The 27,450-nt window shown below is 35.7% G+C and overlaps 1 protein-coding gene across 4 annotated transcripts in view; it reads left to right on the forward strand.

Moving 5' to 3' along the window:
* RC3H2 (ring finger and CCCH-type domains 2) overlaps positions 1-27,450 on the forward strand; it is a 96,270-nt gene extending 68,820 nt beyond the window's left edge. For all 4 annotated transcript variants that reach the window (XM_069073723.1, XM_069073722.1, XM_069073721.1 and 1 more), the window contains 12 exons: positions 10,663-10,971; positions 14,799-15,013; positions 15,536-15,972; positions 17,164-17,334; positions 18,418-18,573; positions 18,885-19,098; positions 19,241-19,322; positions 19,770-19,851; positions 19,950-20,084; positions 20,464-20,571; positions 24,769-24,917; positions 25,656-27,450. In XM_069073723.1, coding sequence (XP_068929824.1) covers positions 10,663-10,971; positions 14,799-15,013; positions 15,536-15,972; positions 17,164-17,334; positions 18,418-18,573; positions 18,885-19,098; positions 19,241-19,322; positions 19,770-19,851; positions 19,950-20,084; positions 20,464-20,571; positions 24,769-24,917; positions 25,656-25,854 — 2,257 coding nt within the window. In that variant the 3' untranslated portion in view covers positions 25,855-27,450. The remainder of the gene's footprint in view (positions 1-10,662; positions 10,972-14,798; positions 15,014-15,535; positions 15,973-17,163; positions 17,335-18,417; positions 18,574-18,884; positions 19,099-19,240; positions 19,323-19,769; positions 19,852-19,949; positions 20,085-20,463; positions 20,572-24,768; positions 24,918-25,655) is intronic.

Consider the following 27,450-nt stretch of genomic DNA (forward strand, 5'->3'; position numbering starts at 1 on the left):
TAATATTTTTGCCTTATCACATTTGTGTAATTCTTTGTAACCCAACACATAGTCTCTTCTTGTGAAAGTATAATGTAATGCTGCAAAATAAGTATGTTCTTCAATTTTTCCATTCAGATAGTGATAAAATTGATTAAGCATTTTAAAAGTTGCATAGAGGGAGGGAGAGGGAGAAGGAACAGAAAGGATAAAAAAAAGTAACAGTTTGTTAATACCCTTCTTAACCTTATCATACAAATCCAAAATGTGGTATAGTTCAGTTTCTTGTACAGGCTTTTCCTGTATTCATCATGTTTTGTGATGTTTGTGATTTTTGATAATTGAATTTTAAAAAGAAAACTTAAAAACTCCATAAATCTTTTAAATATAACTTCTACAGTCTGTTCAGTTTTATAGTTTTCTTTCTGTTCATCTTTATGACAGTTTTATTCAGCATTGAGAGAAGAATGTTCTCATCTGCAATTATTATGTTATATCCTATCTTTTTTTTAACCCTTTAATTAACTCTTCATTTATTAATTTACATGTAGTGCCCTTTTGGTGAATATGTTTACTTTTGTTAATGATTAATTACATTTAATCTAGTTTCATTGTTTTAGCTAGTTTGACATTTTTGCTTTGTCTGATAGCATGTTTACAATTCCTGAAAGTATTTGCAGAAAATTGTTACATTCTGTTTTCTTATCCATTCTGCCATCTAGTTTACATTTTAGGTTCTGATGATTAGGGTTATGTCTTCCTCAGTTTATGTATTTTGTATTTAATTTCATGCTCTTCTTAAATTAGCACTTTTCCCCTGGGATTCCTGTAAGCTAACCCTGCTGTTGCTACCTTGCCTGTCCCAAGTTCCTTGAATTAGGTTCTTAATTCACACACACACACACACACACACACACACACACACACACGCACACACATACCCACACCCACCCACACACCCTTTGCTCTCTTTCCCTTCTTCATCCTTGCCTGTTCCAGCTCAGATAAGTGTGATTCTCAATCTTCCCTTCTCCCCTATGCCCCAACCTCTTAAAATAAGCAGCATTTTTTGGTCACCTTTTCCAGAGGAGTCTTAATTTACTTTTTATTTTTTCGTTATTTGTATCCCCTTTTAGGCTCTTTTGCTTTCTTTTCTCCCAGGTGGAGCTTCTAGCTCTCCAAATTTATTCTTCCTTTTCTTTCCTGTTTTGATATTATTCCAGTTTTGAAGTTTTGTTCCATTCTAACCCTTCATCCTTCTTATATATGTTTTCTTTTGTTTCTGTTCTGACTTATTTTTTCACACTTCATTTTTAGAAATGTCAGTTCATGAAATAGTATCATGTGGTAGCAGTCATTGAATTCTAAATCATGAGGTCTGACTCTACCTCTTGCCCTTACCATGTTTCTTTAATATTTTTAAGGCCAAGTTATCCTATATATTAATCTGTACACACCCTCTACTCCACCTGACCCATGCCATCACACACAGACATACATATATATTATTTTGGGTGCTGGCTATCTCAGGGGTCCCATCTTTTTCCTCTGCTGGGATGGTCTTTATTATTGGAGGTGATATAATTCTTATTTGGAGAAGGTGCTCTGTTATTGTGCCCATTTTCTCCTGATAAAGTCCATTATAATATGTCTTACAGATACCTTCTCCTCATCCCTCACCCTTACCTCTCACCATGGCCTTGTCTTTGGCTGTATCCATGAATTTCTGAGATCAGACCTATCTTCTAATCTCCATCTCTCTCACTCTAGAAAAATTTCCTCTTTTATTATTAACTTAAACATTTCATTATTTAAAGAAGAAAAAAGAACTCTGAAACCATTAATTTTTGTTTCAGTTTTTCTAAAAATGTATTTTAGACTTAACACAGTAGTAACAAGATTGCTGTATATCTTTTCTGAACTTTTTTGTTTTCTGATTATGTATTTTAATGTTCTGTTGATACTTTTTGATCTACAATTAGCATTTCTTTCATTATTTATGAACTCATCCCTGGTTCTCCTTCCCCGAGAGAGTTCTTACCTTATGACAAATAAATGTAACCAGGTAATACCATTCAAAATTGACTGTCCAGAAATTGTCTCATTCTTCACTTCTTATCTATCATGTTTCTTCAAAGAGATGAGAGTCAGTTATTTTCCCTTAAATTATTGTGTTATCGTGCAAGTTGTGGTTTTTGCTTTATCCTATATCAATTCATTCAGATATTTTCAGGATTTTCTGAATTTTTCAGTTCTTCTGACTCAGTCATATTCATTACATTTAGCCATTCCTCAGTTGATGAGCATCCACTTTGCTTCTAATTTCTCTCCTGAATTAAAAACTGCTTCTGCAAGTATTTTTGTAGACATGGGCACTTTCCCTATGACTTTAATCTGTTTAGGGTATTTGTCTAGTATTGCTATTGCTGGGTCAAAGTGTATATTACAGTTTGACATTTTGGATATGGTTCCAGGGGGTTTTCCTAAATGGTTGAACTATTTCACAGCTCTCTTCCAGTATCATGGCTTTCCTATAGCCCCTCCAATAATTGCCATTTTCAGTTTTTGTCATCTTTGCCAAATCTGATGAGTGTAAGGTCAAATTTCAGTTTTTTAAATTTGCATTTTGTTTTGTTTTCTTTGTGAATATTTTCTCTCCCACCGTCCCTTATCTTGAGCTTCCTTCTTCCTTTTCTCCCCTTTTATTTTTTTAAAAAATTTATGGTCATTATAGTTATCCCAAATATCCTTCTTCTCCCAGTGAGCCTTCCCACATAACAAATAATATATATATATATATATATATATATATATTTGCTTTTTGGAGGGCATTTGAGGTTAAGTGACTTGCCCAAGGTCACACGGCTAGTGTGTGTGTGTGTGTGTGTGTGTGTGTGTGTGTGTGTGTGTGTGTATGTGTGTATGTGTGTTAAGTGTCTGAGGCCAGATTTGAACTCAGGTCCTCCTGACTCCAAGGCCAGTGCTATATTCACTGCACCAGTAAGCCGCCCCTACAAATAATATTTTTTAAAGAGGAAAAGATAATCAGCACAACTGATTACTATAAATTATGAAAGTCTAAAAACATATACAAATGCTTTGTGGGCCTCCTACCTCCCTGAAGGGGTAGGTTGGGAGTGTTTTCTCATATCTCTTCATTCAAGTCCTGCTTGTTCTCTAAAATTTTGTTACATGTATTTTTTCGTTATGTTGTTGTCTTTCCATTTACATTGTTGTAGTTATTTTATATATTTTCTAGGCTCTGCTTACTTCACTCTGCATCAGTTCATATAAATGTTTCCATGCTTCTTTGTATTCATCACACACATAATTTCTTATAGCACAATTTTTCCATTACATTCATGTGCCACAATTTGTTCAGCCATTCCCTAATAAATAGTTATCTACTTTGTTTACAATTTTTTACTGCTATAAACATTTTGGTATGTATGGAGATTTTATTCCTAACAGTGGCTTCCTTGTATTCTCTCCTTCCTCTTTTAATTAAATTTTATTTTTTCAGTGAACAAAATTCTATATCCTCTCTAACTTTTTCTAATCCTTTTAAGAAAGAAAAACAAAATCAGTTCAACAGATATACGTAAGTAAACAATTTTTCCTACCCTGAGTTCATTATTTCTCAATGAGGAGGGAGGTTAGGTAACATGTTTCATCATGAGTCCTCCAGAATCACGGTCATTGCATTGACTAGAGTTCTTAAAACTTCTTTGTCTTTACAGTGGTTTTATTATTGTGTTATTTATTCTCCTGATTCTTCTCACATTTTATCAGTTTGTAACAAATTTTTCCAGGTTCCTCTCAAAGAGTTCCTATTATCATTTCTTATAGTACTGTGTGATTGTGTTACATTCATGTATCATATTTTGTTCAGGGATTTCCCAGTTTATTGGCATCCCCTTAATTTCTAGTTCTTTTCTACCACAGAAAAATGCTATTAAGTATTTTTGTACATTAAGGGCATTTTCTTCTTTCTCTGATCTCCTTGAGGTATAGTCATAGTAGTAGAAGAGCTGGGTCAAAGGGTGTGTGTGAAGTTTAGGAATTTTTTTTGACATGGTTCCAGAATGCGTGGACTAGTTCATAGCTCCATTCATAATTAATTATTCTATCTGATTTCCCATATCTCCTCCAGAATTTTTTTTCATCCACTTTGCCAAATGAGTATGAGGTAAAACTTTAGATACTTTAGTTTTCATTTCTCTTATTAGTGACTTGGAGCATTTCTTCATTTGGCTATTGATAGCTTGGAATTCTTTTTTTCCCTCAAAACTGGCGGTTCATATCCTTTTCTTATTTATCCATTATGGAATGGCTCTTATTATTATAAATTTGAATCAGTTCTCTGTATATCTTGGAAGTGAGAACTTTTATTAATAAAACTTATTCTAAAAATTTTTTCCCCCAGAAAGCTTCTTTCCTTCTAATTTTAGCTGCATTGATTTTGTGCAAAACTTTTTATAGAGTCAAAATCGTCCATTTTATCTTTTGTTATCCTCTTTACCTTTTTTTTGGTTCTGAACTCTGCTTATCCAACCTTTTTCTTATATTGGTTAATTCATTGTATATCTGCTCTTTTGTTTGGACAGAAGTAAGGTTCATGAGATGCTCAATCTCCCCACCTTCACCTCCATATTTGTACACTCATGTTCTAGTGTATTTCAGTTATGATAAACAGGGATTTTTCTCCATCATTTCTTGAGTAATATTTTTATTTTTCTCACTTAAAGCTAAGCAAAATCATACCACCATTCTGTGTTCCTCCTTTGATCCCTTAAGTCATTGGGATTATACAGGGACAATGGTCTCTTCTCCCCTTTGGGTTATTTTTCATAATTATTTATTCCTTTCAAATTGCTCACATATCCTTATCTAGGTTACTCTTGTCTCCTGTGGGTTGTTTTAGAAATTCAAGCCAGTTTGTCAACAGAAATACTTGAACATCTTTTTTTCTTCTGTAGCTTTATAATAAGTTTGGCAGGATAAATTATTCATCTTTATAAGCCTTTTTCTTCTTCTCCCTTTTGGTGTTTCCTAGTCCAAGGTTTCCTTTCCTTTATAACATTTGCCACATAATCTTGTGTGTTCTGAGTGGTTCCTTGGTACATTATCTCTTTCTTCCTGGCTACTGGAAGTATTATTTCTTCAACCTACAAGCTCTGGATTTTGATCAGTAATTCAATGTGCAATTTATTTCAGGCAGTGACTACTGGATTTTTTATATTTAAACTTTGCCTTCTATCTGTAGAGTTTTCTTCTTTGATTTTAAAAAAATGTGACATCCACATTATTTTGGCTTGGTCATTGTTTTAATAAGTCTGATGGTTCTTAAGCAATATCTCTTCATCCTTTTCCATGTCACATATTTTTAATAATTAATACTTAGTGTTGTCTTTTATTTTTTCATATTTTAATTAAAAAATGATTATGTTTATTCTGGTGTCATTAAACTACTGATTGCTCCATTCTGTTTTTTAAGGGACCTAACCCTTGGGTATGGTTTTCTACCTTTCTTTCTAAGCCATATATTTCCCCTCTAAGTGACTTTTACATCATTTCTTCCATCAACTTTTGAATTCCTTGTGACCAAACTGTTTTTTAATAGGGTTCTAAGTTTAATTATATAGAACTGTTTTCTTCTTCAAATTATTTTAACCTGTAGTACTTTTTCATTGTATTAATTTTCCTTCGTTATTGACATCTTAATTCACAGTTCTTGGATTGGTGATTTTGCACCAAAGTGGGTTTTGCCTTTCACTTGCCATCTGAGATAGGGTGACAAGGCCCAGATTCTGTTTCTTTCTGAATCTTGGGAGTTAAGATTCTCTTGGACTAGTTTTCTGTGTCCCAGTCCCCACCCTGTCCTGTATGCCTCTTCTCTTCTGAAGTTATACATGAGGTATCTGTGTCCTGGTTCCTGCTGCCATTACCTGTAGGATGTCTGAGGCTTTGGCACCATTTCCTGGTGCATTCCTCATAAGATAGAGGTTTCTGGTGTTTCTCTTTGTTTTTCTTTAATCTTTGTTTCATCTAGTACTTTGTTTCCTTATTCCTAAGGTAGTTCTTTGGGTAACCTTTTTTTGTTTTTGTTTTTTTGCTTTTTGGAGGGGGGAGGGCAGGGTTGGGATTAAGTGACTTGCCCAAGGTCACACAGCTAGTAAGTGTTAAGTGTCTGAGGCTATATTTGAACTCAGGTCCTCCTGACTCCAGGGCTGGTGCTCTATTCACTGTGCCACCTAGCCGCCCCTGGGGAACCTTCTTGACTGAAATCTTTCATGGTGCTGTCTTTACTGGAAGAGGCTAAAGAAATAACTCGCCAGTATTCCATTGTTCCCTGGGTTTGATGAGGGTATATCTCTAGTTATCCACCGTCTCCTATCTCCTCTTCCCTCTTGGACAACTCCCTACTACTAACCTTTCCATAAAAGTTACTGATTCACTTATAGGGGAACATAGCTTTCAGTCTGGAATATTCATTTTTTTCTCCTTCTCTTTTCCTGATTTTTTTCATTTAAATAACAAGTCTTTACTAAGTACTTAATCTTCCATGAGCTTAGAATACAGAATAAAATTTCCTCTTCTCCAGGGAGCTTCCATTTGAATGAGGGTGGTAACCAAATTGTATAGATATAGATTGTGTGTGTGTGTGTGTGTGTGTGACAAAAATAAATGTAACAATTAAATCCAGAATTGTCTGGAAGTGAGGGCACTAGGGGTTGGATGAAGAAAGACTTCATGTAGAAGGTGGTGTTTGAACTACATCCTGAAGGCAAATAGGAATTCAGTGAAGCAAAAGTTAGGAAGGACTAGTGGAAAGGCATGGAGATGGAAAATAAAAATTTTGTGTGAGAACAGAGAGGAGGACATTTTTTTCCCCTTGATGGTCCTGCTTTGCTGTCTATTTTAAGCAATGTCTTATAAATATGAGATTTTTTTCATTTCTTTTCTTGATAATTGCTCCTTATTGTGTTTCTCTTGTCTGTGATGTTTATAAACTAATTATTCAGTTTAATAGTAACACTTTGGATTAAAAAAAAGATTATTTTTTTCTGCATTTGAGTCTCACTCTTCTTTTACCTCCTTAGAAGCTAAGTTTTATATATTGCTTTGCTTTCTTGGAACTTTAGTCTTTTGTTTCCTTATAATTTGTTTACAACTTCTCTCCTCACTCTTTGGTTCTAACCTCTTCATCTGTTGTACAGACCTCCAAGGCTAGACATCCTTAGCATTCTCATGACTGGGACATGTGGGCCCTTTTTGGAATAAACCTTTTTAGAGAATTCTATTCCCAGTTAGAATTGTAGCTCCTTTTCCTTAAGCCACAGAAGTCTGTAGGGCTTCTCTGTTGTTCTCTCCGTGTTGCCATCTCCCCCAGTCTCCCTCCCAAGTTGCAATACTGTTTTCTAATTTGGCTTTGCAGAATTACTGTATTCTGCCTCATGTGGGATGTTTAGAGTTACTCCAGACCCTAAAAACACTGGCCTTTGAGTTGCTTCTTTTGATGGTACCTGGCAACTGGTATGGTATAACGCTTAAGTATGCAGAGTAGGAATTGTAATATTTCAGTTTTTGGCTGTTATTTCATGAGGCTTTTACCTTTTGTTCTGTGTTTATCTTTATCTTCTGGATTCAACTTTAATTGCTACAAATTTAGTGCATATTTTCTTAATTTTCTAAAACAAAATTCCTTTTTAATAACATGAACTTTACAAATGAACTTTGCCACATGAATGTTTCTCTGTACAAAGAAAAGTACTGCATATGAAGCTTTGAATCTCTAATATGTATAGCCTGGAAATTTTTGTTGTTGTCTTAATGTTTCAGGTTTAGCATAGTTCCAACACTGCTCTGTTTATATTTCTTTCTGAACTTCATTCTACTGTTTTCTGTTTTTTTAATGATTTATTGACATTCTTTTCTTTTTTTAAGTATTACTATCACTACCCCTCTATTTCCTCCCAACTGTGTTCTTACCTCCCACTACCCCCTCCCTGCTCTCTTGAAACATAAATGTAGTTACACAAAACAAAATTCACACATTTTCTGTTTCTGAAAATGTATATCCATTCTACTCTTCATCTCTTTTCTGCCAGACTATAGGAAGCATTATTAAACAAGTAGTCTACTGGGATCATAATTGGCCATTATATTACTCATAGACCACACTTTTTTTCAGTTGTTAGTTTTGATAAGTTTGCAAAAAACTACTCTCATTTTTCTCACTAAATCCTTTGCTTTCTGTATTGCTATTTCTACCTTGGCATGTATCATATCAGAGACTGTTATATTAGAATACCCATATGATGACTCTATTGGTGGATTTATTGGTGGATACAAGAGTTTGTCACTGAAACCTTCACAGATCTTTTCCATCTTTTATCAGTTCTCTGTCCTACCAGTTTCATCTCTTAACGAGTTCTGCATGGTGTTGCTTATTTGGGTCTCTTGTTATATTTACTGTTAACTTGTTTTTATTCTTCTAATAAGGTGATACTGCTTATTAGCCTTTACCATTCTGTTCTGTTATTGCTCAGTTGTATTTGACTCTTTGTGACCCGGTTTGGGGTTTTCTTGGCAAAGATACTGGTGTGGTTTGCTATTTCCTTCCCCAGTTCATGATGAAAACTGAAGCAGACAGGGTTAAGTTGCTTGCCCAGGGTCACCTAGCCAATAAGTGTCTGAGGTCAGATTTGAACTCTTGAATCTTCCTAACTCCAGACTTGGTGCTCTATCCACTGCCCTCCTATTACGTAAGATATTAGAAGTGAGTTTATATTCTAATGCTATGCTTGTTTCCTCTGTGGGCAAGGAGATGTAAGTACTTCCAGAATGAAGTGTCTCTTGCTTCCCTTCTTTTGGTGTTGAATTTTACAATGGTTAAGCTTCTTCATTAAACAATGATAGTCTAAACAATGTATCTTCTTTTATCCATTAACCGTTTTTAGTAGTTAGTTGCATGACATATATTCTTATTTCTTCTAATATATCAGTGGCTTGACAATACACAAATAAGTGTTTCAGAAATAACTTCCTCATTGTTTGCCAGGCATTTCCAATATTAAAATATTACTTTTGTATTTTGTGAATTTATTTGGTGATCGTCATGTCCAAAACCCTCCTTATTTTTTCTTTTAGAAAATATTCATGATGTCTATATTTGAGGCTTCTTTATGTTCTAACCTTTCCTTCTTCTGAGCCATGTTTTGCAGTATACTTTTTGCCATCCTCCACTGTGTATTAAAACCATAGAGGGTTAATTATGTGTTGGTATAATTTAGAGTGCCCAAGTGAGTACTTCATAGAATTTCTCAATCTCTTCATCTTCATTCACAGATGTGGATATGTGAGATATAATCATCTTCATACTGATGTTCTTGAAGATACTCCTCTTCAATACTGCAGTATGCAGTGAGACTAAGCATTTAAGAGATCAGTGATTCATTTTATTTTAACATTAAATGGTTTCCTTCAAGCCTCATCTCAACTCAAATTCTAACTTCTGCTTTTCCACTCTTCCTCATCCACCAACTCCCTCCCCTTCTCCCCTCCTACGCTTTCCCACTTTCATTTATATAGCATATATCTTGTTTGTATACACATATTTTTTCGTGCTCTCTCTCCCTTTGGAATGTGGACTCCTCACATGCAGGTATATTTTTGCTTTTCCTTGTATTCCCCAGCACTTAGCACAGTGCCTGGCACAAATTAAGCACTTAATAAAGGTTTATTGATTAAGTGTCTACTATGTTCAGAGTATAACAAAAAGTCTCTGCCTTCAAGGATGTTAAGAGTCAATGTGGTGATACGAAGTGTAGGTAGATAGTAAATGCAGAGTACAACCATAAGGAAATTCTTTCTGGAAGATGAGAGCACTAATAGGGTAGAGGGTAGTAGATTAGTGAAGAACCCAGGTAGGAGGTAGTACCTGATAATGTGCTTGGAAGGAATTTAGATATTCCATCAGGGAGAAGTCAGGAGAGAATATAGTCCAGGCATGGGGTACTATTGGTATAAAAGCATGAGAGGAGTTAGACTGTTATGGGTAATAACTAGCAGGCCAATATGGCATGAAGGAGAGAAATATAAAATTACTGTTTGATATCAACATTGCCCTTTGTATTTGACCTGCATTTTGTTGCCTTTTAGTGTTTTGATTCATATTGTAATCATTTTATATATTGTTCTTTTACCTTTCCTTGTTTTATATAATTCTTCATATTGATTCCTCCTTATGGTATATAATATTTCATTATATTTACATACCATATTTTCAGATATTCCCTAATCATTAGGTACATTTTATTTTCATATTTTTAAAATTAGAGATAATACTACTGTGAATATATTCATATATGTGTATTTTTTATTTTTGCTTAACTTCCTTATGGATAGAAACCCCATAATGAGATTTCTGCATTGTAATTCATTATGAGCAGTTTGGTAACTTTCCTTGCATTAACATTTTTTTAAACAAGTGGACCAATTCATAAGCTTCATTGCTTGTCTCATAACTCTTTCAACATTGAAATTTTCCATCTTTTACCATGTTTGCCAATATCACGATACCCCATGGTTGCTTTAATTGGTATTTCTCTGAATATTAATGATTTTGACAGGTTTTTAATTGGTACTTAATAGTTTGCATTCTTTTGTTTTTGAAAACAGGTATCGTTTAAGGAATAAAAAGATCACAGCAACTGTACGAACATTTCCTCTGCTAAATAAAGTTGGCGTGAACAACACTGTCACAACCACAGCTGGAAATGTTATTTCTGTCATAGGAAGTACTGAAACAACTGGGAAACTTGTTCCAAGTACCAATGGGATTTCAAGTACAGAAAACAGTGTTTCCCAGCTAATACCCCGTGGTGCTGACACCACATTAAGAGCTCTGGAGAATGTGAAGAAAGTAGGGAAGGTTGGCTCCAGTGGTCAGAATATCTCTGGGGCTTCTACAGAATCGGTAACTGAAAAGTAGGTATCATTAAGTTAAAATATTTCATTTTAGTTCTTTAAAAGTCCTTTTTGAATCCCTCTGGGCATTTATGAGAATCTTCCTGGTATAGTTAGAAGAAAGCTAGACTTGAAATCTAGAATTCTGGGTTTGAATTGCATTTCCAGAATTTAGTAGCCCTATAACCTCCCTGAGCCTTAGTTTCCTCAGCTATAACATGATGGAATGAATTCTTACACTATTTGGCTAATAGGCTATTAATGAGGAAAGTACTTTGCATACCATCCAACATAATGGAAATATTAACAGTTGTGATATTTTGGAGAAAGCAATTAACTATATTTTTAATAAAAGTATTTTCCTTTGGAATAGTGGACCTGAATTAGAGCTTAAGTTCAGTTTTATTGTAGTAATACTTTTTTGATGCTTTAGCTTTAAGTTTGGTAAGCTCCCTTCACCAATGTATATAGGTGGCTTGTTTGTAAATTATACTTTCAAAGAGTTATATAACTGAAGAGTTACGTGACTTGTTCATGTTAGCATAGCTAGTCGTATATGTCAGAGATAGTACTTGAAACCCAGTTCTTCTTGTCTCCAAAGTCTGTCTGTAGACTACCTATACAAAACTCTATACACTGTACCACTGTGGCTCTCTTAGTAACTAAGTTTCAGCTTGTGGAAGATTAATCAGTTAATATTTATTGAGTACTTGTGTATCCAGCATATTGATCTAGGTTTTTAAAAGTAATACTAGTTTCATGTATCTAGATATTAATATGAGCTTTGTGTAGGGATAAGTCATCTAATTTTTCAGGTGAAAAAACTTAGTTGTTTTAAGGAAAGTGGTTTGTCAAAGGCTACAGTCATTTATGGGATCATGGAATCAGAGGTGGAAGGGACAAGATCATATGGTCCAGCTTTTTTATTTTGTTGAAGGAAACTGAGGCATAAAGAAATTGTTACTTGTCTAAAGGTCATACAAGGTAGGAAGAAGCAAAATTGGAATATAAACCCAATCTAAATCTACTTCTGTTTTTACCATATCACATATTCATTTGTGGAACTTAATGGGAAAACAAGTTTTCTGATGGGTTCCCTTGAGACTAAGCATTTTCTTGTATCTTATAATTCTCTGCATAATTTTCATTAATGTTATCAAAGCATATTTTAATGCATATGATAGGGTAAATACTATTCAAAACAAGAAATATTTTATAAGAAGCTTACATTCTAAATACCAAGTTTTAGAAAATGAGTATAGTACATGGTATATAGTGTGACTTAGTGAAGAGAATGTTAGACTTGGAATCCTGTGTACTAATTTCAATTCCTATCAAAGTATGCTATGTAAACTTTGGTGAAAGCCTTTTTAGTGCCTCGATTTAATTATTTGTAAAATAAGTATTTTTAAATGGGGATAAAAAGTACTTTGTAAACTTTAAAGTACTTTAAAAGCTTTCCTGCTTACCTTAAGTGCAGTTGTGATGCCTAAAGTGAGGTACAAGGTGTGAAAACTTACAACACATAGTATTCTACAAATGCAAAGGATTACTTAGTGTACTCTTGCTAGTAGAAAATTATCTATAATTTTATTAACATTTGAAAATTCTTGAAAAGCTCTTAATTTATTAATATGTTACAATGGAGATGGTATCAACCATCAAATATTTATTACCTACTTATGTTCTATCTCCTTGGTATTTTGAATATTCAGAGGTGGTAAAAGTCTGGCTTTTAAGGAACTTACAGTTTATTCAGGGAAGGGGAAGGAAACTAGCTTTTATTGAGTGCCTACTAGGTTTTAGGTACTGTGCTAAGTGCTTTACAAATATTATTTGAACTTTCCAACAACTCTGCAAAGTAGGTGCTATTATTCACATTTTTTACAGTTGAAACTGAGGCAAATAAAGTGACTTAATTATGGTCACACAGTAAGTATCGGAGGCTGTATTAGAACTCAGTTCTTCCTAGCTCTTGGGCTCAGCTCTCTTGTCCACTCTGTCACCTAGTTATATGAAGCACATGTACAAAAGTAAATAATAGAAGATAGACTATATTGTCTAAATTGTGTGGTTACAGTCTAGTAAAGGCTATAGTAGTTAAGTGCACAAGGGACACCATTGAATATTGGAGTGGAAGAAGGGCATCAAAAGCAGAAGTGTGTCGTGGTGAGTGGTAGCATTGTTCAAAATGGAGATTGTTGTTCTTGGATTTTGAAGACTAGTTGGGCTACCTTAGGCAAGTCATTTAACCTTTCTTTGCTGTAATTTCCTCATTTCCAAAATGGAAATGATAATTGGGGAGTAATACTAACCTATAAATATCTGATCTTTATCATTTTGATCCTTTAAAAAAATTACTTTCCCTTGTAGTATTTGTTAGATAGTTCACCAGGTAACAATTGTTTTGAAAAAAATAAAACAGAATGGCAGCTTGAGAGTTTTTACTTGATTATAATACCTAAGGTTTTGGTAAATTAAACAGCAGGGCCCCATGTAATAAATGCTTATTTGGTTTTCTTGCAGCCTTTATTTACTTCCAAGAAATAAAAATACTTGTAAAATATCTGCAGACTACAATCTAAGCAACATAAGTTTGTACCTATGAGTCCTACCCCATAGTTAGAGTTAATTTTTGTAACACACAGCTGTTGATTGAAGTGAACATCTGCTAGACCAGTCTGCTATGACTTAAATGTAGCCCATACTTGTTGTTACATATTCAAGCTATGAAAAGCCTATTCTAACTTCTGCAGCTGTTGAAGGGGAGGGGAAGGAACATGCATTTAAGTGCCTGTTGTGTTCTTGACAGTGCTAAACATTTTACAAACAACTCACTTAATCTTCACAACGACCCTGGGAGGTAGGTGCTCTTATTAGCTCCATTTTAAAATTGAGGAAACTGAAAGAGGTAGACAGAAGTTGTCACCTTAGTTAGCTAGTAAGTCTCTGAGACTGGATTTGAACTCAGGTCTTCCTGATGCTAGGTACAGTATTCTTGGCCATTGTACTGCAGTATTGGATATAGAACCCTTAATCCATTTGGTATAAAGGATGTTGTATTCCTGTGTCATTAATTTGCAAGATCAAGTTTCTCATACATTACAGTTCTCAAGATCATGTCAGAGTTTGACATAGGAAGGAATAAGATATGGATAAGCTGGTAGCTCCTCTTATCTTTCTTTTTTATTTGGAGGGCAGTTGGGGTTAAGTGACTTGACCAAGGTCACACGACTAGTTTTTGTGTTAAGTGTCTAAGGCCAGATTTGAATTCAGGTCCTCCTGACTCCAGGGCCGGTGCTCTATTCACTGCGCCACCTAGCTGCCTACTCTTATCTTTCTACCTTAGAAAAGCAACTTCATGTCACCTATCCTGCCCCCAAGTAATATGTGTTTAATCTATAGAGAGTTCATTTAATCTAGATAGAGTTATAGTAATTCTCTATATGGTATTCTTTATTTAATTAGCACTCTGCTCTGCCCATATCTATGTAGTGGATGGAGCTGCTTCTGGAAGGATTATTATTGAACTAGAAATCTCATGATGTTTCTTCCACAATGGAGAAAACCTATGTGTAGGGAAGATGACTTTAGTGCTTGATAATGTGTTTGTAGGATCTCCTGTTCTCACTAGAAGCTTTGAATGTGGCACTATAAGATATTATATTGATAATATAAGTGAGTTTTAATGTATTATATTGACTAATCTGGCAATTTAGAAGTGTCTGTTGTCTTTCTTAAGAGTGGTTTCAGTACCAAATTTGGGGTCTAGAGAAAAGATGTCTTTTCAGAAGAGCTGAACCAAGCTGTGGACAAGGGTTGACTTTCCACTTTTTCCCCCCCACCAGTAAAATTGGTTCTCCACCCAAGACTCCTGTAAGTAATGTAGCAGCTACCTCAGCTGGGCCCCCTACTGTTGGAACAGAGCTGAATTCTGTGCCTCCGAAATCCAGTTCATTTGTAACTAGAGTACCTGTATATCCTCAGCCTTCTGAAAGCATTCAGTATTTTCCAGATCCAAGGACCCAGATATCCTTTGAAGTTCCACAATACCCACAGACAGGTGAGTACTTTGAAGTTTTATATATACTTGATCTTAAATATGTTTAAATATATTGAACTTATAAGTTAAAAGGAAAAATTTTATTTCTTTTAGCTTGCTTTAAAAAACCAACCCTTTTAATTGTTTTGTTACTAAGTGGCCAGTAGTTCAAGGAAGATAATTCCTGTGAACCAAACATTTGGATAATCACATAACCAACCAATTAACCAAGTGTTCAGAGCTAGAAAACATACCAGAATTCATGGTGATCAATTCCCTAGAATTAAAATGACTTGTTTGAGCAGAGGAGCTAAAATGTGACAAATCTGACAAGTTTTTGAGAAGTGGTTGGCAATGATTTCCTTGCAGTAGTATAATTAAATGTATAGTTTACTTATAAAACCGAATAACTTGAGGTTGATATTTTGACTGAAAACAAACTTTCTTTACTTGCAAATTCAGTTTTGTTTAAAACTTTTTAAACCATTAAAATCCTGGATAGTACTGAGACCACATTAAATATGCCTCTTTCCAATTTTCAAGGATACTACCCACCACCTCCAACGGTACCAGCTGGTGTGGCTCCCTGTGTTCCTCGTTTTGTGAGGTCCAATAATGTTCCAGAATCTTCCCTCCCACCTGCTTCCGTGCCATATGCTGATCATTACAGTACATTTCCCCCTCGAGATCGAGTGAATTCTTCTCCTTACCAGCCTCCTCCTCCGCAGCCGTATGGACCAGTTCCCCCAGTACCTTCCGGAATGTATGCTCCTGTGTATGACAGCCGGCGTATCTGGCGTCCACCAATGTACCAACGAGATGACATTATTAGGAGCAATTCTTTACCTCCAATGGATGTGATGCATTCGTCTGTATATCAGACGTCTTTGCGAGAAAGATATAGTAGTTCCCTGGATGGTTATTATCCAATGGCTTGTCAGCCTCCAAGTGAGCCAAGGACAACTGTACCTTTACCAAGGGTAGGTGATAGAGGAAGTAAGAAGATTACACCGTGTGTGTGTGTGTGTGTGTGTGTGTGTGTGTGTGTGTGTAAAACATCAGAATTCAAGCACAGAGCATTTTATTTTTCTTCTTGACTATTAAGAGAAAATTGAATGGTCACATGTTATGCTATGTCTCATATTTGTGCCTCTTTCTTACTATTCTAATTAGACCACTTCAATCCAAACCCAAAGCTAGTTGACCTAGAATATTATCATGCCTTCTGTTCTCTGATCCATTTTGCTCACATTGCCAGATTAGTTTTACTAATGCCTTGGTCTTGGAACATCAGTCCACTTCTGAGTAATCTTCAGTGTCTTTTCATTGTCTGTTGAATAAAAACCCAAATTCTAGATTCTAAGGCCCTTATGAACAGTGCCTTCAGCCTGCTTTTGAGCTGAGTTTTAAACTATTTCCTTTTGTGTACTTTGTTCTAGCCAAACTGGACTACTCACAACTCTGAGCCTGCTCCCACCTCTACTTTTTTACGCACACATTTCACAATACCAAGATATCCTTTTCCTTTGATCTGCTCCCCATCTCTATTAACAGTGTATCAGTCTTTCATGGCTCTGCTTCATGAAGCTTTCCCTGATTATTTCCTTAGCTTGAAAATGATTTCTTCATCTGATCTTAGACTACTTTAGTACCTTTTTTATGTACTTGTATGCTGATTTGTATCAGGGCATATTTCTTACCACTACTCTTGCTATATTGAAAGCCCTTTGAGGGCAGGAGTCACGCTTTGTCTTTGAATATTCTGGTGCCTGGTATAGTGCAATATATGTAAAACGTGTTTAATATGTTCTTTCAGTGAATGAATGTTAAATTAGTTATTCTTTTCTCCATCACTTTTTCCTACCCTACTCTCTTCCCCAACTTATTACTTCTCTTATTTCTTCCATTGGAGTTTAAATATTTGTGTGTGTATACATATATACTATATGTGCACATTTATTAACATACACGTGTATATAGTGTATATTTGCACATGTACAAGGACGTGTGTGTGTAAATATGTATGCATGTATAAAATTCCATGTTCTCTCACCCTCCCTCCCTTTTAAAAAAAATTGACTTAGTAAACTACTTTTATTATCTTGGTACAGGCATTTAATTTTCCATTCTGCTTTTTAGATAACTAAGAATGTTTGGTTGTTTCCCCCTAGGAACCTTGTGGTCATTTGAAGACCAGTTATGAGGATCAGTTAAGACGAAAACCAGAACAGTGGGCGCAATATCATACCCAGAAAGCACCCCTTGTTTCTTCAACTCTTCCTATGGCAACACAGTCGCCGACACCGCCTTCTCCTCTGTTCAGTGTAGACTTTCGTACCGAGGTAGGAAGTTACTTCATGCCTTTCAGGGTCAGGCCAACGCTTACTTTTGCTCAAAGGAGAAGTATTTATTTTAACTAGAATTAACAAGGTGGAAAATTCTTGGGTTTTGTTTAAGCTGTTACGTGGTTAACATATATCTCTCTGTAGCAGTATAGGTCTTATCAGGAAGAGGTATAGAAATATCTAGTGTATCATTCAAGTAATTTGGGTTTGAGAGGTGTTGCCATTTTGCTTAGTACTAGAAAAACTTTTCACATTAGGATGCCTTTAACTTAATTTAGTATTCTCATTCCCATTATTTCCAGAGTGAGCTATTTGTTTAATGCGTACAAAAAATTGTATCAGAAGAAATTTTTTTCCTAAGTGTTATGAACATCTTATCAGAAAGACAGACATATTCCATGCATCCTCACTTATATAAAAGTTTATGTTCTTTTTTTTTCTTTTTAGCACTACCTGTTTTTCTCTTTGCTCAATGCTAGTCCTGATTCTCCTTCCCCCTCCCCCAGAGTGAAATGTCATCCTCCTTCCTCCTACAACTTTCTAAATTTTACTCATCTTTCAAAGTTGAATCCCAGCTCTTTGGGAGCCTTCTCTAGCTGCTTCAGCCCACATTCATCTCTTCCCTTCTCTTGATTTCTGTCATTCTGTTGTCAATACTAATAGTTTGTCAGTTACATATTCTCTTATTAATTCAGGTTTACAAGCCTTTCTATCCTAACTGTAAGTAAACTTATTGATGACAGAGAATGTCATATATTTCTGTATCTTAGCATATGTAGTAAATGTGGAAATATTTTTGTTTGGCTTATTTGGATAGTATTCGGTTTGCATTATATGCTCAGAAAAATTGTTGTAGGAAAGATAAATTGGAGATAAATATAAAGTATTTTTCTAATCTAAGTGGCTTAAAATATTTGAAGATATATTTGCTGCCATTTCTCATGTTAGTCATAGGAAAACGATCCCAGTTCTTCAATAATTGAAAATCTCCTGACTATAATAATTACTTCATACCAATTATAACTTAGTGAATATAACTATAACTATAAAAGTTGATTGTATTTTGTTTTTTCTCACTAGTTCTCCGAGAATGTAAGTGATGTACGTGGTACAAAATTTGAGGAAGAACATCTTTCCCATTATTCACCCTGGTCCTGTGGCACCATAGGCTCTTGTATAAATGCCATTGATGCAGAGCCCAAGGATGTAATTGCTAATTCAAATGCTGTGTTAATGGTATGATTTTTGGGAATAATGCATGCTGATTCAAGTTTATGAATGAGCAAAAGCTTTCATTTTCTTGTTGAATAAATCTATCTGCAATAAGTAGGTCCATATCTCATGAAGCCCAAAAAGTATTGATTTGATTTAAACAGTTGGCATGTGTATTTACATTCAATGATCATTCTTGTCCAGCTAGCCAAAAGCTAGCAGTAAATAACATTCCCCAAAAATTTGAGCCCAAATCTTCTGAAAGGAAATACTTGTACCACTTGTTGAAGAAAGATCATTTATGTTTTATTGTTTTTTTTTTTTTAAATACTTAGGATTTGGACAGTGGAGATGTTAAGAGAAGAGTACATTTATTTGAAACTCAGAGAAGAGTGAAAGAAGAAGATCCTATAATTCCTTTTAGTGATGGGCCCATTATCTCCAAATGGGGTGCAATTTCCAGATCTTCCCGGACAGGTTACCATACCACAGATCCTATACAGGCCACTGCTTCCCAAGGAAGTGCTACTAAACCCATCAGTGTATCAGGTGTTGTAGATTACTACTAACTTTACATTGTATACTATAGTTTAGTTCTAAGAAACTACTTTTACTTTCCTGTATAAATACATGTGATGAAATTGTTTTGGTTTTCTATCTTTGTCACTGTTGATTATTTATATTCCTGCAGATTATGTCCCCTATGTCAATGCTGTTGATTCAAGGTGGAGTTCATATGGCTCTGATTCTGCTGCAGCACACTATATAGAACGGTAAGACTGATCTTTAATTAGTTACGATTTTATAGTCTTAGATCTTAGTATGTGCACCCAAAAGATAAATTCCATCCTCCCTGTTTAGGCAACATATGTTCTATATCTGTGACCATACATGCAAGCGTGGTGTCATGGAGAGGGTACTAGGCTAGAAGTCAGAAGTTCTTAGTCTGGTAGGCTTTGCCATTGACTAGCTGTGGATGTGTGACCTTGGGTAAGCCACTTTGTTTACGTCTTGACATTGGAAAAGATATCTAAGGTCTCTTCCAGATTATCACAGCTCAGGAAAAAATTTAACATTTTAAGATCTGGTCCAATTACTTGAAATTCTAATTTAAAAAAAATTATTGATGGTAATAATAATTGCATCTACAGTTGACTTATTTATTAGTTTCACTTTCAAAACAAAGTACATGTCAGTGAAAATGATTTTTTTCTTTAAAGGGATAGATTTATTGTTACTGATTTATCCAGTCATAGAAAGCATTCCAGTACTGGAGATCTTCTGAGCATTGAGCTTCAGCAGGTAGGATTAGTTATATTGTATTTATGTTGTTTGGTTGTTTTCATTCTTGAAAATGGGACAATTAAAGTCTGTGGGTTTTTAATTCATATTTTCCTTAGGCAAAAAGCAACTCATTGTTACTTCAGAGGGAGGCCAATGCACTAGCCATGCAACAGAAATGGAATTCCTTAGATGAAGCCAGTCACCTTACCTTAAATCTCCTAAGCAAGGAAATGGAATTGAGAAATGGAGAGGTAAAAAGAATTGAATCTTGAAATTTAATTAAATTTATGTATTTTGGTACATAGAAAAATCTCAGTTATTGATTTATTTTGCTTAATTTTGTGTTAGTTCAAACCATGGTTACGTTAAGTTTTGGTTGATCTTTTTGAAGATTGTGTATCGTAGTAGAAAAAACACTAGAGTAGGGGTCAGAAAACCCAGATTTGAATTCTAATTGTCAATTAACTTGTGTGACTGAGCAAATTATTTGACTCCTTTGAGTTTGAGTTTTCTCACCTTTAGAATGCAGATAAGTAACACTTTTATAACCTGTTCTATTTTGAATTTTGTTTTTCTAATTATAAAGAGAAACCATAATTTTTTTTTGTGTAAATGTTATTTGATTTCCAGAGTGATTATACAGAAGATACAGCAGATACTAAGCCTGATCGAGATATTGAATTAGAACTTTCAGCACTTGACACTGATGAACCTGATGGACAAGGTGAACAAATAGAAGTAAGTATAGCGATTACATATTCTGGGGGCTCTGATGGCTCTTGTATGTAGGAGGCATTTTCTTTGGTCTGTATTGATTGTATCTTTACAATGACAAAACACATCAGTAAAAGATGAGATTTATATTGGCTTTTAAGAATTTTAGGCTACTTTGTAGTTTGTCTTTTAGAAGTATGCTTGGGGGGGGCGGAGCCAAGATGGCGGAGTAGAAGCACGACCTTCCCGTGGCTCCGGCTTCCACCCTCCCCAATCCATGTAAAAAGGGGACTCTAAACAAACTTTGGAGCTGCAGAACCCACAAAATGACACACAGAAGCTAACCTCCCGCTGAGGACAGCCCGGCAGGCTGGCAGGAATCGGCCAGCGCAGCGCTCTGGTTGCCAAGCCCAGCACCACGCCAAGGCTTTAGCCCCAGGGCGGGCCTGACCAGCCGCCAGCCAGAGGGACTCCAGATCAGCAGCAGCTGTGGCCGTTTCCAGATTTATCAATACATAGATGCGAAGGACAAGGTGAGAGGCCAGTGCAGTCTGAACTTTGGGACCCAGGAAGTGGGAGTGCGTGGCTTTAACCCCCGGAGTGAGAAACCGCTGAGACGCCAGCACAGCCTGCCAGCGCCACATGGCGGCTTCAGCTCCTGGCCTGCAGAGTGTAGGGGAACCAAGCACCAGTCTGAGGGATAATCGCTCTTGCTTTAACCTGCTTGGATCTGGATTGCAATCTAGGGTGGAGGTCCTGGGGTGTGTGTCCAGCTTGCCAGAGCGTGTGGAGACCTCAGAGAGGGCACCCATCTAATACCTCCGGCAGCTGAGAAAACCCCAGCATTTGGGACAAAAGCTCCCCTGTCTGGTGGCAGAGTCCTACTGTGGCAAAAAGCCCCGGGGTCAAGTGACTGAGGGGTGATATGACCAGGCAAAGGAAACAAAGCAGACAGAAGATTCCAACATTACAATCCTATTTTGGAGACAAAAAGGAGCAAAGCATGGAACAGGAGGAAGACAGTGAAGTCAGAACTCCTGCACCAAAAGCTTCAAAGGAAAATACAAGCTGGTTACAGGCCATAGAGGACCTTAAGAATCAGGTAAGAGAAGTGGAGGAAAAATTGGGAAGAGAAATGAGAACAATGCAAGAAAATTATGAAATGAGAGTCAACAGCCTGAGGAAAATAATACCTTAGAAAACAGACTGCCTCAAATGGCAAAAGAGGCTCAAAAAGGAAATGAGGAGAAGAATGCCTTAAAAAGCCAAATCTGCCAGATGGAAAAAGAATCTCAAAAGCTCACTGAGGAGAACCATTGCTTCAGAATTAGATTGGAGCAAATGGAAGCTAATGACTTTATGAGAAATCAAGATGCTGTTAAGCAGATCCAAACAAATGAAAGAATAGAAGGCAATGTGAAATATCTCATGGAATCTCATGGAATTCCACTGACCTGGAAAATAGATCCAGGAGAGATAATTTAAAAATTATTGGACTGCCTGAGAGCCATGACCAAAGTAAGAGCCTGGAAAGCATCCTCCAGGAAGTTCTCAAAGAAAACTGCCCTGATGTTTTAGAACCAGAGGGCAAAATAGAGGTTGAAAGAATCCACCAATCACCTCCTGAAAAAGATCCCAAAAAGAAAACTCCTAGGAATATTATAGCCAGGTTCCGGAATTCCCAGATTAAGGAGAGAATATTACAAGCAGCCAGGAAGAAACAATTTGAATATTGTGGAAATACAATCAGGATAACCCAGGATCTGGCAGCTTCTACACTGAGGGATCGAAGGGCCTGGAATATGATATTCCGGAGGTCAAGGGAGCTGGGATTAAAACCAAGAGACACCTACCCAGCAAAACTGAGTATCATGTTTCAGGGGAAAATATGGTCATTCAGTGGAATACAGGACTTTCGAGCATTCTTGCTGAAAAAACCAGAGTTGAATAGAAAATTTGACATTCAGATACAAGAAGCAAAAGAATCATGAGAAGGTAAACAGTGAAAAGAAATCGTAAGGAACTTATCAAAGTTGAACTTTTTTTTTTTTTTTTGAAACAATCAGGGTTGAGTGGCTTGTTCGGGGTTGTATGGCCAGTTGTTGTTTCTGGGTGTGGTGCTGAGTGTCTGGGCCCGGATTTGATCCGGGTCGTCCCGGCACTGGAGCCGGTGCTCTTGCTCGCTGAGCCACCTGGCCAAACTTGAACTATTAACATTCCTACATGGAAAAACAATAATTGTAACCTATGAAACTTTTCTCAGTAGTTGAAGGGATTAGAAATATAGATATATGTCTTTATATGAGGGTATGTGGTCATATGAATACATATGTGAATGTGTGTATATACGTTTACAGGTATACATAGATAGAGGGCACGGGACCAATTTAATAGGAAGGGATGATATTTAAAAGGTGAAATTAAGAGGTGAGAGGAATAAAATGAGAGGAGATGGGGAGAGACAGAGTGGGGCAAACTATCTCATACAGAAGCGGCAAGGGAAAATGGTTACAATGGAGGGGAAGAATAGGAAGGCAAAAGGGAATAGGTCAACCTTATTCCTATTGAATCTGGCTTGAGAAGGGAGGGAAATACACACTAAATAGGGGATCTCACCCTCCAGGAGAATAGGGGGGGAAGGAGATGTGAGGGGGGATGATGGAAGGGAGGGCAGGCTGGAGGGGAGGGAAGTTGGAAGCACCCACTTTTGAAAAGGGACAGGATCAAAGTAGAGAATAGAATAAGTGTGAGGTGGGATAGGAGGGAGGGAAATATAGTCAGTCTTTTACAATACATCTACTATGTTATTGTTTTGCATTAGTCACACATGTACAACCTATACTAAACTGCTTGTCCCTCCAGTGGGGGTGGGTGGCAGGGGGGGGAAGGGAATGAATCTGGAATTGAAAGTTTTAAAATCAAATATTCAAATATATATATATGTGTGTATGTGTGTGTATATATATGTGTGTGTGTGTGTGTGTATATATGTATATGTACTATTATTAATACCATCTTACATGTAATTAAGAAAAAGGATATACAGGCACTGAGGCATAGAGATCCACTGGAAAAGTTGAAATGGGTATGGGAGAAAATATGGGAGAGAGCAGATTGGAGGTGGGGATATCCTGTGGGACTGCTGTTTTGGGGGGATGGGTGGGGGAAAAACGGGGAGAAAATTTGTAACTCAAAATCTGGCGGAAATGAATGATGTAAATCAGCAGTTAATAAAGCATTTAAATAAAAAAAAAGAAAGTATGCTTAGGAATCGAGTTTTTGTTTGTATTCTATTTAGACACATTTGTCCCTGGTAGTAGTAACTGTACTAAAAAAGCAGAGGGAAAAACAGGTGTTATTTGTTCTTTATTTAAACTTTTTAGTTTTCTTGTGGACAAATATTATGTAAGGTATAATAATTTAATGCCCAAAATAAATTTCTATCAAATATACTTATTTGTTCTTAGGAATTTTCTCGGAAAAATCTTTTGCATCCATATCAACTAATGAACAAATATTTATTAAGTACCTACTATGTGCCAAGTACTGTGCTAGGGGCTGAGAAGAATTAAAAGAAAAAAGAGAGAGAAGGTCCTGCCCTAACGGAACTTAATACTTATAGCAGGAAAACTTAACAAATATGTATAAGTAATTGAAACAGAAGTTAGAATGCAAATGTGTAGTAGTAAATACAAAGGTATTTATGAGTTCACAGAAGGGAACTATTATTCCAGTTGGAATGATCATGTAAAGGCTTCACAAAGAAAGTTGTTTGTACTGGACTTGAAGGATGGGTAGAAATTAGGCATGTGGAGCTGTTGGAGGCTGGAAAGCATATGAGCAGAGTCATTTAGTTAGAGAATCAGCATATATATTCAGAGCATGACATGTTTTGGTGAGGGTGTAGTTTTTGTGAAAACAGTTGTGGAAAATAAGGTTGGGAAGTCTGGTGATTTTCAAACTATCAAGGACCTTGGATGACATGAAAATTTGGACTTTTTTCTTACAAATTGAAACAGCAAGGAATAGTGAGCTCTGTATGTATTTTGACAGAAAGCAAAATATCTTTTCCAAAAATTATATACTAAATTATCAGACACATAAAAGAGGATGAAATTTGCTAATATTTATTTTGTATGTATGTATAATTCCTTTGTATAAGGAAAGTTGTAGTCTGACAGCTAAGAAATTTGTCTTGCAACTTAAGAACATTTTTTTTAGGAGATTCTGGACATACAACTTGGCATCACATCTCAAAATGATCAACTGATAAATGGAACTACAATGGAAAATGGCCACCCACTAAAGCAACATCCAAAGGAACCAGTGGAGTCCAAGAGACAAAGTTTAGGTGAAGACCATGTGATTCTGTGAGTGTTAGAAAATTTAAAATCTGTGTTGGGAAAGGTATAGAGGGAAAGTATGAGGAGGAAGTGGAAAGGAACATACATGGAGCACATGAACATTAAAAAAAAATAGAAAGAAATGTGAAGTTAGATTTTGTTTCTGGGCTTTATGCTGGTCAGAAAAAGTGCTTAAGACCACAGCTGAATACCATATATGATACTAGGGTTAGGGAAACAATATGGTTCTATTTTTATTTTGGAAATCAGTAAAAATAGTGTAATTATTTTGTGAATTGAAGCATCCAGGGAAACCGAATAGAAGTCAGGTAGAAAGGAAACTTTGGTAAGTGCATTCAAGACAATGAAATACTTTAAAACATTGAATATAAATTTTAGATAGTGAGACTTTTGAAAAATTCTATAGGTGATTAAAAGGCAGCATGATGCAATGAGAAGAACATTAGACTTAGGAGGAATTAGAAGACTTAAGGCCTAGTTCTTTTTCTTTTAGTAACCCAGAGACCTTAGCTTTTCTGAGACTTTGTTTGTCAAATGGGAAATCATAATACTTGTGCTACCTATCTTACATAGTTATCATAAAGAAAAACGTTTCATATATTATGAAGCATTGTGGGATGATGTTATTAAAAATATTGCCATCATATACTATTTTATAGTACTTGTTATGGTTCTTGTCAAATGTATATAGTTCCTATTAATGTAATACTAATCACTTGTCAATTTCATACTTTTCTCTTTCAGGGAGGAACAAAAAGCAGTCTTGCCGGTAACTTCTTGCTTCAGCCAGCCAATCCCAGCATCTATTAGCAATGCAAGTTGCCTACCAGTCACCACATCTGTCAGTGTCAGCAATCTCATTTTGAAAACGGCTCATATTATGTCTGAGGATAAAAATGACTTTTTAAAGCCTGTTGCAAATGGGAAGATGGTTAACAGCTGAAAGGAGGGCCATCTTTGAAATTTGTGACTACACAATGGAAGCATTTACACTAGCTTTTTATATATATATATATATAATATATATATTATATAATGTATATTTTTTTTAAAAAAAATAATACTGGGGGCATCCATTTCCTGTGGACTCTTTGATACTTTGAGCCCTCTCACATTAGCATTCTGAAAAAAAATAATTTACTTTATTAGGGTAACAAGTTCACTTTCCAGAAATGATTGGAATTTGGACAACATTTTACTTAAGCTTAAAGCAGCTTTTTATGAGTTTGTAGCAATCCGGTGCAGTAACTGAGCCATTCCTCTTTTAAATGGCTTCTATTAAAAAAAAATTAACAACTCAGTTATTAAACTAGCAGGATCCTACAGTGATACATCTAGTGAAAGTCAACATAACTAACTTATTTGTTTCTTTTTTGTTTCACTGAGAGAATTTCCCATCTTCTCGCTGCAGCTGCTTTATTTATCTTTTGTTAAGGAACTTTGCATGTGATTTTTTTTGTGGGTTTTTTTTTTTTCCCTTTTTGAAGAGTGAAGGTAGGCAGTCTTACCTTAGATTTTTACAGGGTTAACACACTAGCTTTGCTTTACTGCATAATGTGTAGGAGTGTGGTACAGTGCTTTGCTGTAGCATTACAGTTTTTAAAAAAAATTCTCATTTTTCCAGGAATAATTTCTGCTTTATTACTATTGATATTTATATACAGGCTACTTGTTTAAGTAAGTAATTTAAAAATGTAACCAAGTGCCTAAGTCCTTCAGCTAATGTACTAGATATTGACTTCTCTTAAGTTATATGCAGAATCGTTTTTTAACAATTTTGATAAATTATGCACTAATGTAATGGCTGTTTTTTTAATGCAGATTTACACCTGTACATTATTGAATCCAGTGACTTGGCAAAAGAATCAGGTGCTTTTAGGCTTTCTTGTGGAAACCCTGTATGTAGTGTTTGCACTGACTAACGAGATGGTATTGCTGGGTTTTTAATTTAAATTAATTTGGGGTGGGGTGGGAAAATGTTCATTGAATTGTCTTGGTTAAATATTGTTTATCATAATTTGATGTTCACATTTAATTTTGCATGTTCTTTGGCTATTGAGTTTCAGAAGGCTGTGAAACGTGTAATAATATAGCATTACCTGACTTCCAGTTAGACTGAAAAAAAAAAAAACCAGACCCCAAACCAAACAAGAGTGCTTTTTTGCCCTGCTGAAATGTGGACTGGAAAAGGTTGTTTTGACATGACATCTGAAGGTAGATAGTGTCAACTGATTATCCTCAAGTGTTCTGAGAATAGAATTCTTTGAAGGTTAAAATTGCAGTCAACATTTTGAAAAGAAAAGCAGGGCACTCCTTCCTAGTTACCTTATCTGTATGTAGTTTGTGTCTCTTTTCTTTCCCTATTTCTTTGAGATGAATTTTACTTTTTATTATTATTATTTTTAATTAACTTCTGTGAAGTTGTTTATTCTGAGAATTGTACTGGAATATTTTAAGCCAAGTCGATCTTTCACCAGGTGTACTGTATGTAAGGGCTTTTCCTGCTAGCAAAATGCTTAAACAGGATCATGTTATTGGT

Source organism: Petaurus breviceps, unplaced genomic scaffold, assembly GCF_028583685.1.
Source record: "Petaurus breviceps papuanus isolate PSGF00001 unplaced genomic scaffold, PetGlider_PUasm1.0 90879, whole genome shotgun sequence".
NCBI lineage: Eukaryota > Metazoa > Chordata > Mammalia > Diprotodontia > Petauridae > Petaurus > Petaurus breviceps.